The sequence below is a fragment of the Phocoena sinus genome, chromosome 15 (genome assembly GCF_008692025.1).
Source record: "Phocoena sinus isolate mPhoSin1 chromosome 15, mPhoSin1.pri, whole genome shotgun sequence".
NCBI classification, from domain to species: domain Eukaryota; kingdom Metazoa; phylum Chordata; class Mammalia; order Artiodactyla; family Phocoenidae; genus Phocoena; species Phocoena sinus.
Window position 1 is genome coordinate 10,265,805 of NC_045777.1, and position 15,662 is coordinate 10,281,466.

At 47.0% G+C, this 15,662-nt stretch overlaps 1 protein-coding gene across 4 annotated transcripts in view; it reads left to right on the plus strand.

Moving 5' to 3' along the window:
* The window catches only part of NFATC2 (nuclear factor of activated T cells 2), a 144,727-nt gene that overhangs the window by 20,274 nt on the left and 108,791 nt on the right, over positions 1 to 15,662 (plus strand). For all 4 annotated transcript variants that reach the window (XM_032605808.1, XM_032605807.1, XM_032605810.1 and 1 more), the window contains exon 3: positions 2,411 to 2,582. In XM_032605808.1, the coding sequence (XP_032461699.1) occupies positions 2,411 to 2,582 (172 nt within the window). The remainder of the gene's footprint in view (positions 1 to 2,410; positions 2,583 to 15,662) is intronic.

The window sequence follows — 15,662 nt, forward strand, 5'->3', positions numbered from 1 at the left end:
GACTTATTTGGGAGTGAGGAGGATCATTAATATAAAATACGATTGTGAGGCATTTATCTGAGACTTTACTGTATATAAAATCCTTCCCTCTCCATTATGTGGCTTGATCTGAGAGGTTCTGTTGAGTTAGAGTCCTTTAGTCCGTAGCAAGTGCCAATCTGTGCCAGCCAGTGAGATATTTGCAAGAATTTTCTATTCGATTGAGAAGATAGGGCATTCAGAGGAGTTTCACCATGATAGTTATCTCAGGGAGTGTGGATAACTCAGCAGGGGGCTGGAATTCAAATGCAGGATGTCAGACTGTCTCCAGTGGTCTGAGTCTTAAGATTATATTTCGGTTGTCAAATACCTATTCCAGAACCAAACAAGATTAGAAGTTGATACTTAGGGATATTCCATTGAATCTTCTACTCACTAAATGTTTTGATTCATACAGGGGTGGAGTGATTTTTTTCATGAGCCTTATTTTGCTAACTTTAGAAAATATTAACTTGCATACATGAAAATAAGAGTATTGAACACATATGGCACCTTGGATGTAGACAGAAGCTTGAAGGCATCTTGGAACTGTAACTGAGGTAGAAATAAAGGCACTTTAGACACCTGAGACTTCAGAGTTAAAGGCGCTTCAGGAGGCAATGTGGTTATAAAGAAGGGCTGGAGATTTCCTTGCATAGTGAGGGTGGAATCGTAAGTTGGATTGTATGTTCAAGTTCAGCTCTGGCACTGATGGAGTTTGTGGGGCTGCTGCCCCCCTCCACTCTCCCCTTGGAATTGCTATAAGAGAGAAGGGATAGAATTGGCCTCACTGCAAATGTTTAATTAAGTCCAGTTGATAATGTTAGCTTCTAGCAGTTTTGGGCTTAGCAGGAAAGACTGTCCTGATTAGATTAATGTTTTCTCCGGCATGTGAAAAATCAGGACGTAGTGACACAAATCCATGCATTTGCAACTTCAAAGCTACTTTGAACATACGGGTGTTCTTTGAAATAAAACTGCTTGTTCATTCATCCATTTACCCTTCCATTCATTTGTCCGCCCACTCACTGAATATTCACTGACGACCTAGCAAATGTCAGGCATTGCTCTAGACTCATTCCATCAATGAGGTATTTTCTTGGGCCTATTTTAAAGAAATTAATAAGATAAGAGACAGTGTAGAGATGTGGAAGGGGCACTGGACTGGGAGTCAAGAGACTTAAGTTGGAGCCTTGGCTGTGTCTTGCTCTGTGATTTTGGGAAAATGTCTCTAGGTTCTTTTGGGCTCTGAGTGAATGGTCTAGATAGATTGTCAAGACTTCATTCACCTCTTCAATGACCTAATACTAACCTCATATCAAGTACCTGATGTGTGTGCTGGGTAGGGTTGAGACTGTATAATAAAATGAAACTTAATGTCATGCCCTCAAAGATTTTACAAATTCAGATGCCAAAGCATACATATCCAATACCATTATACTGTAGTCAGATTGTCTACAGGAAGTAACTATTTATTTGAAATATATACTATATTACATGAAAAAATAATTATAGCTAATATTTATTGAGCAGTTATTGTGCTTAAGCTCTTTATATGATCTCAGTATCCCCATTTCACAGTTGAAGGAGACTAAGGCCTAGGGAGATAGAGGCATTTGCTCTAAGTCACACAGGTAGTTAGAGGTGGAACTTGGGTGTGTAACTCCAGTCATGCTCTTGACCTTTACTCCTCATTTAATTGTAGGAAGTCTGAGTGGTTTGGCTCATCCATACCAAAACCAGACACCTCTCTGTGGTTAGATGTTCTACACTTGACCCAAGAAGTAATGATTGTGACTGGGAATGGCCTCTCCCTAAATTTACTTTTAATTGAGACATCAGACAGAAATACAAGCTAGAAAAACTCTCAGATGTCATCTGGTCCATTTGTGGTTACAGGATACTAAGGATAAGAAAGATGAAGTTGCATACCTAATGTCACATGGCAAGTTAGTGACACAGTGGGGCCCCTGATTTCTATTTCAGTGTTCCTTCTCCCACACTTACTCCTTTGGAAAAGAAAAACATCCTGGATAAGGGATGTTCTTTAGAGGTGAGAGGTGATATTCTTCAAAATTTCCAGAGGAAAAGAAGTTACAGTGGTTCAGAACGTGCTAGAACAATCATATCATGAACTTAGCTTCATAAACTGAGATGTCAGTCATTCTCCCTTCATCAAGATGGAAGAGAAAACAAAGAAAGAGAATGAAAAAGATCTCTACCTTGTGAAGAGCCCTACCTATCATGTCTGAGAAATGTGTGCCTCCCAACAGCCAACATTATCATATGCCCATTGGACATGATTTTCAGAAAAGGGACCATTTATGTTTATTGTACAGGTTGACGGGATATGATTTATTGTACACATGACTGATTCTGTTTCCTCCTTCAGCATCCCAGTGACTGCATCCCTCCCACCACTTGAGTGGCCACTCTCCCACCAGTCAGGCTCCTATGAGCTGAGGATCGAGGTGCAGCCCAAGCCACATCACCGAGCTCACTACGAGACAGAAGGCAGCCGAGGGGCTGTCAAAGCTCCGACCGGCGGCCACCCTGTGGTTCAGGTATGGCCTTGAGTTCTCTTCCTTTTGCGTCCTCATTTATCACTGGGTGATTTACTTCTGCTGAGCTACTGCTTGGTGCTTTTTAGGTTGAGGTATGTGTCTTAGCCTCCTTTTCCTCTGAGGGATGGGATATTTGAGACTGAGTATCAGAAGCTAATCCAGCTACTCAGAAGCCATAGACAAAAGTCTTACTGAACTGGATAAGGAGAGAAATGATATTCATGCTCAAGCTTCTTCTTTCTTCTCTTTCTGATTGAGAGACCACTAGAGTTTTGCAGAGGTTTTTGCATTGAAGGTTTCTGAAGCCATCATTTTGTGTTTAAATTTCAGATGAGAGTCCATTGAGGAAAATCAATATATTGAAAAGTAGGGAAAAGTTAAAACTACACAGAGTCAAATACCTAAAATAACTATTATTAGCATTTTGATACATTTCCTGTTGCCTTTTTTTCTATTCATAAACATGGCAATGTCTATCACTGTACATTTGTATACTTGATGTTATAGTAGTTTGTACTTTGATTTTTTTTCACTTTACGTTATACTCTGAGCATTTCCTCCTGGTTTTTCCTTAATCATTATCTTTTTTTTTTTTTTTTCGGTATGCGGGCCTCTCACTGTTGAGGCCTCTCCCGTTGCGGAGCACAGGCTCCGGACATGCAGGCTCAGCAGCCATGGCTCACGGGCCCAGCCGCTCCGCGGCATGTGGGATCTTCCCGGACCAGGGCACGAACCCGTGTCTCCTGCATCGGCAGGCAGACTCTCAACCACTGTGCCACCAGGGAAGCCCAATCATTATCTTTTATGTCTGTGGCTTTTGATTTAACCTCAGATTTTTTTTTTTTTCAAAATAAGTAGAGAACTGTTTTTTTCCTCCAAAATATTGAGTTGAAATATTCTTGATTGTATAGTCTGGTTAACCAGGAACTGCTGACTGGTGGCCACCAACCAACTCAATTAACCAGCCCTTTAATACATTTAAATTAATTTAACTCCTTTAAATTTGCCTTAAAGTAAAAGTATTCTTTGATAAGAATCTGATGGTGCATCAAAACCCTTTAGAGTAGTTGTTAAAAATGCAGATTCTTGAGCATCCCCTGAAACGACATGACATAAGTACAATTCAGACAAAAAACAAACATACAAACCCCTAACCCTAAAATCTTCACAGGTAGCTTTGAGTGTATATACCTGGTTAAGGACTTTAATGATAATATTAGGAACTTATAAATCCTGGCAGTTGCTTTTTCTAAATCTAACATCACAGCCTTTTGGGGATTTTGTTTCCATTCGTTGCTTCTTTTCATTTATCGCAAGTCACATTTTACTATTTCTTTGCATGTCTAGTAATTGTTGACTGTATACTGACATTGTGATGATGATGTGTACTGGACATTGTAGAGACTCTTGATTTTGTTATCTTCCTCTAAAGGTAGTTCAGTTACTGGCTGATCACATTGACCTTTTATAGGCTTGATTTTTACCCTTTGTTAAGGTAGACCTGTGGAAAGCCCAAGGTGTTCCCCATGCCCTTCAGGTTCATGGGGTTAGCCATCAAATTCCTTCTTTTGTGGATATAGTTGAGGCTAGGTTTTAGACCATGTTAGGGCAGGTCTAAAGTAGCCCTTACTCTAAGGCATGACCTTACTCTTAAGGCCTAGTCTTTTTGGATGCTTCGTGGGGAGGTCACTCCTCTCTGGTGGGCTGGAATTCCAGTACTCCAGGCCTGCTCAACCTCTAGTCTCTCTGTTTCCCTTTTTACCCCATAGCTGCCTCTCTCTGATAAACTCTGCACATTCTTTCCCTGTGCTTACACAGCCCAGCCCTTGGCCAAGGACTTGGGGAGCTCCCCTAGCACCTTCCTCCTCTCTGATGCTTTACCCACAGATCCTAGCTGCTTCTCCAGCCTGGGACTCTGAACTCTGTCTCCCCAACTGAGCAGGCCCACTGTGTTCTGCTTGAACTCCACTCCCTGCATGTGGGAGGGAAACTGTCCCCAGGCAGAGAGCTGCAGTGAACGTGGGCTCACCTCCTGTGTTTCCTTTCTCTCGTAGACCACAGTCTTATGCTGCCTGCTGTCTAGTGCCTGAAAGCAATTGACTTATCAACTTTTGTCCTATTTGATAGTTGTTTATGGTGGTAGGGCTGGTCTGGTACTATTTACTCATGCTTGAACACTGATTTTTGGAAAAGAAAGTCTTCATATCATTATCAATCAAGGCTTATCTGCTCTAGGATGGGAACCTCTTGGCCTGGAGGTGGTGTTAGTGTGTGCTGGAGTCAAAGCCTTTGGTTGTAACAGAGAGAGAAACTCATTCAAAGCAGATTAGAAAAAGGGGATTATATGGGGAGGCTACTGGGGTAACATATCATCAGGTCAGGAGATTCAGCTCAAGAAGAACCTGGACTCATGGTCATGAGTCCAAGGTTTATTTCTTTGCTCAGTCAATCCATTCAACAAGTGGATTCGTTCTGCAAGTGTTTGTTGACCACCTACCTTTTGCCATGTACTGTGCTTGATGCTGAGATGCAGTGAAGACTAAAAGAGAAGCGGTGGTTAGCTTCTCTGTGGAGCTCATGATCTCGGGGGTATAAAGTTATCGACTAAATAATCACGCACCTGATAAAATTACAAATTGTGGCAAGTGGCAGGAAGGAAACGTGCATGAGGCTCCAGGCGTGTAAAATGGAGGGGGCAGCGTAGAGGGCGGAGGATTTCCCTGGGAAGATTTCCTTGAAGAAGAGACTTGGATGGAGGATGATGCATAGAGGGAACAGTATGTGCAAATGCTTAGAGGCAGAAGGAAGCAAACTGGGGCAGCGGACCTTGAGGAAGCCAGTGGAACCAGACTGTGAAGGGCCAGGGGGAGAGAGGAGGGGGCCCGAGCGGGCAAGGCCTGAGTAGCCATGGGGGAGAGTTTGGCTTTTACCCTGAGATGGGAAAAGCAGGTAAGAAACAAGGAGAAGCTTTAGGAGGCTCTGTCCATGGTGTCTGTCCTTTCGGGGCTATGTGGTATCTTTGTTCTCTGATTATTCAACAAACGTTTGTTGAGCACTGCTATGTACCAGGCATGGTTCTAGATTCTGGGATGTGGTATGAACGAACCGGCCAGAGACCCTCACCGTCGTGAACTTACGATTCAGCAAGACAGTGCTAATGATAGTTAACACTTAGTGAGCATTTACCACACGTCAGACCCTGTTCCAAGTGCCGTCTGTGTTATAACTTATTTAATCCTCAAAAAAGCCCTAATGGGCTTCCCTGGTGGCGCAGTGGTTGAGAGTCCGCCTGCCGATGCAGGGGACATGGGTTCGCGCCCTGGTCTGGGAAGATCCCACATGCCGAGCGGCTGGGCCCATGAGCCATGGCTGCTGAGCCTGTGTGTCCGGAGCCTGTGCTCCGCAACGGGAGAGGCCACAACAGTGAGAGGCCCACGTACCGCAAAAAAAAAAAAAAAAAAGCCCTAAGAAGCAGTTACAGTAGGTCAAGGAGATGTCAAGGAACTTGTTCAAGCTCATAGCTCTTGAGTGGTGGACTCAGGATTTGGCTTCAGGTGTCTGGCTTTGCCTGTTACACAGCCTTCCTCGTCTTCCACATCACTCTGCAGACCAGCTTTCCCTGCCGCCTCTTTCTCACCAGGCAGGGAAGTCCTGGTGGAGAGATGCCCACCAGGCCCTCCTGCCTATCAATTTTCTATGCTGTCCCTGTTCTAGCCCCTCACCAGCTCGTTGGAGCCCAAGTCCTGACCCTCAGGGAGATTCTAAATGGCCCTGGGGGTGGGGGGAAGGGTGCCACCCTCTGGTCCAGTTAGCTTGGCCAGAGAGGTCAGAGCATGTGCAGTGCAAGGCTCTGCTCACCCATTCATCAGGGGCTGGAGCCGTGGAAAGTTCCAGAGAAGGGAATGGGCTGGACGTGCAGTTCCGAGGATGCCCACTACACTGTGCTTGATGTTCATGCCCGTTCTTCCGACAGCTCCCCAGGATCCGCCCCTCTTCTTGTTCGTAACTTTGAAAACTCAACGTATGACTTAAAAATCTGTAGCCATATCCTCAAAAGACACAAAGTGAAGTCTTTAAAAAAAAATCATTTGAATAGATTGGGTTCTCTTCAAAACGAGATGTGCTAACCCCTGATTTTTAACATAGGAAGTCAGTTTTTTAAAAACTTCTTTGAAAAATGAAGAGAAGAGGGGACTTTAAGAAGACAAGGGCTCTTAACCTTTAAGTAGGTGCGAAAACCCCTTTCGAAATCTGGAGGGTTGCCCTTTCATTCCCAGAAGAGCAGCGAAGCCCTGTTTTGTACCTTGCCTAGATGCTTCTGCTGGTTTCTTTCTTGATCTCTGTCTCTCTCCTTATCTCTCCATCTGTTTCTATTTCTGTACTGTACCATGGCTCACTTTTCCCCCTCTCGATGATTCGTCCTCACCTTTCTCTTTTTTATTTGCCACACTATAAAACTTCACTTTTTTTTTTTGCATGCCTAGTGGTTTTATGCTCCTCTTTATATGAAAATAAAATGAGTACATGACCATTTCATTCTCTTTCTTTACATGTAAAATTTCATATCTTAAGCATATGCCGTGTTCAGCTGTTTTTCTTTCTTTTTGCTTTCCTCTCTCTTGAATGTCACTTGATCTTGGAAGAAAGTTTGTTCCAAACCTTAAATGCTTTTCAGATCTCATGACTCATTCATTCGGTGAACATTTTGTCAAGGGCTTGCTGTGTGCCAGGCGCTGTGCTAGGCGCCAGTAATGTAATGATGGGTGAGATGGACACAGTCCCTGCCCTGATGTAGTTCAAGGGGTACCAGATATGCCAAGTAGACCAGGATGGTTGGTGTGACCGTTGCTGAGATGTGGGCATGTCAGGGAGGCCAGACGAGGGCCATCTGGGATGACATCTGGACTCCAAGGTAGAACGTGACAGCTGATTAGGAGTTCATCTGTTGGATTCACAACTTGGGGCGGGAGGTGGTGGTAAGTGCTTTGACAAAACAAACCATGTCAGGAAAGTACTACTTGGTTGACCTGCTTTAGAGGGAGGATCCCTCTGAGGAGGTGACTTACCAACTGGGGCCTGGAGCAGATGATTGAGCCAGCAAAGAAAGGAATGTTGCCCTTCCTCTGTCTGTCTCTGTCTCTTTTGGTGGTGGTGGGATAGCGTTCCATGCACAAGGCACGGCACACACGGAGGTCCTGAGGCAGGGAAGAACTTGGTGTGTCTGTGGAGCTGAAGGAGGGCCAGTGTCACTTGAGTTTAGCTTGGAGGGTGATGGTTGGCAGGACTCACAAGCCAAGATGAGGAACTTGGGTTTTATTTCAGGTCAGGGGGAAGGGAGTGCTGAGTTTTGAGCAGAGGAGGAAGATGATTCCGATTTAATATTTTTGGGACCACTTGGGCTTCCCTCTAAGGAGTGGGCTTCTCTACGGGAGGAAGCAGGGAGGGGAATTTGATAGGCTGTGGCAGTGCCGGCTGGAAGGTCAAGGCGGTGAGGACGGGAAGGTGGCATTGGGAGAGGAGGGGATGGATTCCAAGGTGTGAGCTTCGGGACTTGGTGCTGGCTTAGGTGTGGGGGTGTGAAGGAGCGCCTGGGTAGAGGGTGTTGTCATATGCCACGTGGGAAGACCTGGGGAGGCAGTCATTTTCCTAGGGGAAGATTACGAGTTCAGTTTGGGGTGAGGGAATTAGGAAGGGATTGTGGGGCGTCCAAGCAATGACGGCAAGTAGGCAGTTGGGTATATGAGTCTGGAGCTCAGAAGCAGAGTCCTAGACTCTCTAATGCTCAGGCCATCACTGCAGGGCTTAGTGCATATCCACTTGTAAGGATTTATTTCCCATACCCTCAAGAACAAGCTGCATCTCTCTAGAAGCAGTGGACTAAGGAGAGAACCAAAGAAGTGATTGCACAAACAAGATTACAAACTGAGCGCTCCTGGGAGCCAGACGACGGAAGGAAATGACTGCCTTGGCCAAGCAGGGAGCAATAGGGAGTGGTGGGGAGTAGGGTACAGCACAGTATGTACCTTCTCTGAAGGAGGCAGCTGGTACTCAGCGCCCCTTGGTTATGCCATGTGGGAACCAAAGTTGCCAGGTTTCACAGTTTTTATTAAGGGGAGCTAGGAATCTGAATTTTGATGTGAAATTTCTGATTTTTATATTTTGGCTACTAAATCGAAGTTTGAGTTAGATTTAGCTCAAGGCAGATATCCTCAAGTTCATAGCCTTTGGGGGTTAATAAGGACTGTGCTACGTTAAGGGTTATCAGTAGAAAGGGAGGTAGGAGAGAGGCTATGTTTATACGATTTCTAAGAATTGTTCAGTTAGGGAAGGAGCTCGGTTCGCAGCCAGACCCTGGACATTTCTCCTATAAAGCTCTAAATCCCGTGGAACTAGAGCAAGCTTATGGTTTTTTCTGAGGAGCCTGGGAATCTTAGTTCTTTGACGTGACTTTGACCGGTAGGGATCAGAGAAAGGGAACCACTTGATTCACCTTGAAAGAGCCACGTGCCTTTTGGTGGAACCCTGCCATCATTTCCTCGTCCTCTTTCAGGACAGGAAGCAGTGGTCCTTTGGTGGACAGAACTGCCATTCAAAGGCAGCTTCGCAAGGTTGGGCTTTAAGCGTTTCCGTAGCTCTTCAGCTTATGGGATCTCATAATACTCCAGCTGAGAGTTGCCTGTATAATGCCACTGTCATTTAATCCTTTCCCTGGCTGCTTCCAGACCCTTTAACCATAATCCTGCATAGAAATTCCCGGTAGAGGACACTTCATTATTTTCCTCATCCATCTTTGTGCCGGGGCTTTCAATAAACGTTATTCTTACCACTCTCTGGGACGTGTTTTCAACTGACAGAAGGATTGGAAAGCCATCCTTTTTGTTATAAAGTAGTCAAAATCTGAGATTGTTTAACCACAGCACACACCTCCAAAGACAATACTCCTGATTCTTTCAAACAGATGTTCAGACATATGGAGAAAACATGGGCAGTTCCTTTAGGAGAAATTCCTTGCAGATGCAGAAACCTGATCTCGATTTCATCCTGGGGAACAGTAATGAGCTTTGCAGAGAGGAGAGTGGGGGGCCGGGGCGCACCTGTCCAGGTTACCGCCTTCCCATCCTGGAGGAGGCTAGTAAAGTCTCCGAGCTTTCATCTCGTAAAACAGATTACGGGACAGTGATTTTCATCCTGTTGGATTTTGGCGTTTGTACTCTCTGCGACTCACTTTAAATTATATCTAAGACAGGGGAGAAAGAAGCCAGATGGGGTTTCCTCCTGACCAGGCGAAACTGGAGTCGTGACCGGGAGCCGCGCTTCTCTGGCATTGGCTGGGCGTGTTGGCTTCCATTGACTAATAAAATTTTGTGCTCGGTGAGGCTGGCTCCGTGAAACAGGAAGCAGGTCTTGCAGATGCTAATTTGTCTTGATCACGGCTGCTGCGTTTGCTTAGAACTACAGAGGTTCGATGAGACCTTCTGCAGAAGGAAAGGAGAAGAGTGAAACAGTGATCCTCAAGCTTCGGAGGGGGAGCACGTGTTCTGAGGTCATCGGGGGTGCGTTTTGCTCATTCATTCGTTTGTTCGAATTATTCACCCAGCGCCTTCTAGGTGCTGGGCACTCTTCCAGGTGTGGAATGCAGCCGTGAACAAAGCAGACAAATTCCTGCCCCTGTGGCGCTGACGTTCTGGCTGCAGTGAGATAAACAATAAATCTAATAAATAGGAAAGTTCAGTAGTACGTTGGAAGGTGATAAGTACTATGGGAAGAGCTGCCAGGGCGAGGGGAATTGGGTGTGGTCAGTTAGGCCTTCCTGAGAAGGTAGCATTGGGGCCAAGGAGGAGCTGAAGGACTAAAAGGTCCGGGTTTCTGGGGATGAGTGCTCACGGCGGCCTGGACAGCCAGGGCCACCCTGGGTGTGGTCTGGGAGCAGAGAGGGGGCCTGTGTGGGAAGGGCAGGCTGAGTCAGGGCAGAGGAGGAGGGGCTGCAGGCCCAGAGGAAAGAGGATGGGCGCGCTTGGGCCTTGGACTCGCAGGAAGGTGGGAGCCAGGAAGAGCGGGTCTGACCTAGGTTTCAGCAGGATCCCTCCGGCTGCCTTGCAGATGAGGACAGGCCGCCGGGGGGCTGGGGGAAGCAGCACGGAGATGCGCTAGGAGCTGCTGCGGTGGTCCAGGCGAGACAGGACTGTGGCTGGACCAGGACTGGGGAGTGGAGGGCATGAGAAATGGTGGGACTCTGGGTATATTCTGAAAGTCAAGCAAACTGGATTTTTTGAGAGGTCAGTTATGGGCGGGAGGCACGCGGGTGGTTGTAGTCTTGGGAGAGGCCGGAGTGCCCAGGGTTGAGCAGCCCTGCCCGTCACACTGAGACTCTCCTGTTTTCAGAGGGAAGACATCTAGGGCTGGCTTGACCCAGCCTTTTCCTTTAAAGGTGAGGATGGGGTGGGGAGGGGATGCTGAGGCTGACTTCAGGAGGACCCAGCCTCACCACGCTCTCTTTGTCTATGCCAGTCTCTTGATGATCACACTGGCCATTAATTAAAACATCTTTTAAAAGAGTACAGTCCAGGGCTTCCCTGGTGGCGCAGTGGTTGAGAGTCCGCCTGCTGATGCAGGGGACACGGGTTCGTGCCCCGGTCCGGGAAGATCCCACATGCTGTGGAGCGGCTGGGCCCGTGAGCCGTGGCCGCTGAGCCTGTGTGTCCAGAGCCTGTGCTCTGCAACGGGAGAGGCCACAACAGTGAGAGGCTCGCATACCAAAAAAAAAAAAAAAAAAAGAGTACAGTCCAAACCAAGTGCACCTGTGGGCCAGATGTAGCCCTGGCGTGTGACCTTGGCTGAGGCTGGAGTGGCCATGGAGGCCTTGTAAAAGCGTGGAGACGGGTGCTGGCCTCCAGGGGTGAGCCAGGTGCAGAAGAGAGGGTGTCGGGGGGCGGAGCCTGCACAGGTACAGGTGTGGAGGGATGAGGAAGTGCAGGGTTGGATGGTGCCTTGTGCTAACACATCTGCGTGTCAGAAACACACCGAGGGAAGCAAGAGGTGCTTTCAGCTCACATGAGAATATAAATTATCATGAATGAGTGCCAAACATTGCCCCCCGCCACCCCCAGTGTAAGCAGAAAACAGAAAATTTCCAGAATCTTGAAGGAATAATGGTTCCAAAAAGACAGATTAAGTCTGAGCCTTCAGTGTGTCTGGCAACCAGTGGGAACATAGAGAGGAAACTTCATCTGTTCTATAAACAAATTTTTGGATTCCTCTTACGGGCCAGGCACTGTGCTGTAACAATGACACAGGCACACTTACCCAGCATCTACCATGTGCTTTCCTTAGAGTGACCTACTTAATCTTTGCAGCGATGCTATGGAGTGCAGGTGGTAGAATTACGCTCATTTTACAGACAAGGACATTGGGACACAGAGAGGTTAAGCAACTTGGCTGATGTCGCCCAGCCGGCGAGCGGTGGCTTTGATTCGGACATAGGAGGTTTAAAGCCAGAGCCCACACTGAGCCATCGATCTGTGCTGCCTTTTGGTAGCAGAAAGAGCAGGTTGTTCGGAGCAAGGCCGTCCTCGCATTCATCAGCTTTGGCTGGGTAACTGGCTGGCCTGCAGTGTCTTCACTTAGAAAAGAGTAAAGACCTACACCTTTCAGATTTTTTGTTTTGTTTTGTTAAGAGTTGTTAGGGTTCTAAGCAAAAGTGCCCCGTGTGATCTTGGGTACAAAGTAGGCTTTTTTTTAAAAGATTTTTTGTTGTTGTTGATATGGACCATTTTTAAAGTCTTTATTGAATTTGTTACAATATTGCTTCTGTTTTACGTTTTGGTTCTTTTGGCCCCATGGCATGTGGGATCTTAGCTCTCCAACCAGGGATCGAACCCACACCCCCTGCATTGGAAGGCGAAGTCTTAACCACTGGACCACCAGAGAAGTCCCACAAAGTGGTCTTTTAATCTGCTGATGTTCTTTGGTTGAGAGGGAAAGATTGACATGGATCTGGGGTATTTTAAGCTCCGATAGCCCAAGATTAGATCCTGGTGCCCGTTCAGGTTTTTTCTGGTTGAGTTAACCACATCTGAGACTAACTTAGGGTACTTTATTTACACATTGAGGGTTGTTTATTTACACATCGTTTGTTACATACGTGATACTGTTTCATCCTTGCAACCGCTCAGTGAGTTGGTGCTATTATTCCCCTTGTACAGATGGATAAAGAGGCCGGGGGGAAGCTAATGTCACTTACCTGAAGTCAGGCAGCCAGCAAGCACTGGAGCCCTGACTTCGGCTTTTAGCTTCTGGCTTCTGATCTTTCCATGCACCTATTCATTCATCCATCCCCTGCTCCCAGCCGGCCCCGCCTCAAGCCCCAGCGCAGAGGGCTCCAGTTGGGGCGTCACATGAGGGTGAGATGGGACACGGCTCGTGAAAGGCTCCTCTGTAGCATCTCTGGGCAGCACCCGGCTGGTGGTGTGATTTGAGCCCTGGACCCAGCGCTGGGCATCCGGGTCCCATCGTGGCCTTCACTTTCTTCACTGAGGGACCCCGGGAGAAACAAAGACTGTCTCTGGTCCTGTTGAGAAAGGAGGCATCTGCTAGAGGTGGATTGTAAGTACCTGCTAGCTCCAACATGGCCCGGGAGAGAGGGGAGGTGATGGCTTCTCACACGGGCCCTGTTCCCTCTGTGAGAGCAGCAGAGCCATTCTCTGGATCCTGGGAGAGAGCGTGGAGGTAAAAGCTGCTTGTTCTGAGCTTCCTGGAAAACTGTGGGCTGACTCTGCCCATAATTGCATCTGTTTATCGAGCACTTCCTATGTGACAAGCACGTCACATGGACTGGCTCAGGCAGGCTTGCTGCCCCTGCTCTGTGAATGAGGCTCAGAGGTGTCGAGTGCCTTCCCCGGGAAGCACGTGGTCACTAGTGGCCCTGACCAAGCTTCCCCTGTGTGCCAGTTGCAGGAGGTCATGGTGCTATTATTAACCCCACTTACAGATGAGGAAACTGAGGCTTAAGGTCGCACCACTCAGCAGAGGGGGCAATTCCTAGGGTCTTTGTAAAGATAAAAGACTTAAGACGGGAAAGTGCTTAGAACGGGGCCTGGCTTGCACCAAGCACCCCATGTACGTGCGTTGTCACTCTTTCCTGTTATTGTTTATTTTCCTCCGCACCATCCTGTTAGGATAAAAAAAGGGAGCCTTTGTTCTCCCGTGGAAGTTTGGATTTCATGTTGTCATCCCGGAGCTGGGATGGACATGAGCTAGATAACGATGATAGGATGATATGAGTGCCCGTAATTTACTGACACGTGCCCTGGATGAGGTCAGAGGACTCGCTCAGGGTCATGTAGCCCACACGTGGTGGAGCTGAATTTAAAAGCACAGCTGTCGGCCTCCTTGGCCAAACTGTTTCCCCTGCTGTATATGGTCCTCAGGCCCACTGCCTAGGGGTGGCTGATTCTGAACATTCTGACACAGGTTTGAAAAAGTTTGTGTGGATGTATATGTGTGTGTGTGTGTGTGTGTGTGTATATATATATATATATATATATATATATATACACACACACACACACAGACTTGCATATATAGATTATATATATATATTAACAGATACATATATGTGTAAATATACACATGCATATATATAGACACTATATATGTGTATCTGTGCATAAGATACACACATATATATGTAAATTTTATTCGGTTATTTTTCTTGTCTTAGTATGTATTCATTGTTTAAAAAATACAGAAAAATGTAAGAAACCAAACAGCACCCTTTGTCACCTGGAGAGAACTAGTGTCATTGCTTCAGCGTTTTCCTTTCAGTCTTTTCCTCATGCTTGCACACTTAAGCTCGTAGTACCCAGCTCCTGCCCCTCCTTCCTTAGTTGAGTCTGTATCAGGTTATTTTCATGACATTAGGGGGAAAGTAGCATTTACCAAGCTCCAAGTAAGGTTGGGAATTGCATTATGTGCCTTCCATGTATAAATGGATATAATACTATCTTGATTTCCAGGCAGTACTTGGAGGCACAGAGAAGTTTAGTAACTTACCTAAGGTCACACAGGAAGTGGGTGAGCCATGAATTGACCTGGAGCATCTAGCTCCAAAGCCTGCACACTTAACTAGTTCGGCCACAAAGAAGAAGTAGAAATCTTTGATGATCCTAAGATAATTTTCCAGGTTGTGCCTAGGGGCTTCTGTTGTTGCTTAGGTATTTTGAAAAATTCAGGAAATAAATGTAGTCTATTTGAGCATCAAAGCAAATTCTTCCCTTGTCAGGGTGCTCAGGCTCATGTCGTCCATTGCTGTCTCCCTGCTCCCCTCTCCTCCACCTGCCTTCCTTCTCTCCCAGGGTTTGGCCACAGCAGCCAGCAGGCCCCTCCCAGGTGCAGAACAATAGCCGGCCTGCGGGGCTGTGCGACCTGGTGGGGGGCATGGACTGTGGGCCTCTGAGGACACTCGCGAGCATGTCCTGGTATGAGGCCTGGAGCCTAAGAGCCCAGGGAGGCCAGTGTAGCCTGCACTTGGGCTCTGAGACCTCAGCATCTCCAGAGGGTTTGGCTCCCAAATGCAAACCATGATCCCACCTGTGCTGAGCTGGTCATGGGACCTACCTGGCCATCCTTGTCCTTCAGCCTGAGTTGTTCTTATCACACTAGTGGTGTGACCTTGAACAAGGATCATCTGACCTCCTGGGGCCTCAAGGTCCCCCACGGCAAATTGTACAGAAAGTTACTTCTCTTTTAGGATCTAGGAGACGAGCATGTGTGTAAAAGACAGTGCTAAGTGCAGGCTGCTCTGGTTTCTTTCATAGTTTACCTTTGGGGAAGGAAGTGCATTCACATGATGCAGAATTCGAAAGATGCAAGAGATGCACAGGGCAAGACCGGCCTCCCTCCTCATACCCCAGCGGCCACCTCCTCTCCCTGAGGCCCCAGTGTCACCAGTTTCTTGAGTGTCCTTCAAGAGAGGGTTTGTGTCTGTCCTTGTGGTTGGATGCATTGTTGTCGTCGCCATCATCATGGGCAGAATGCCCCGCACATTTAAAATTCCCTGTAAACGGTCAAAGCAGTTATTAC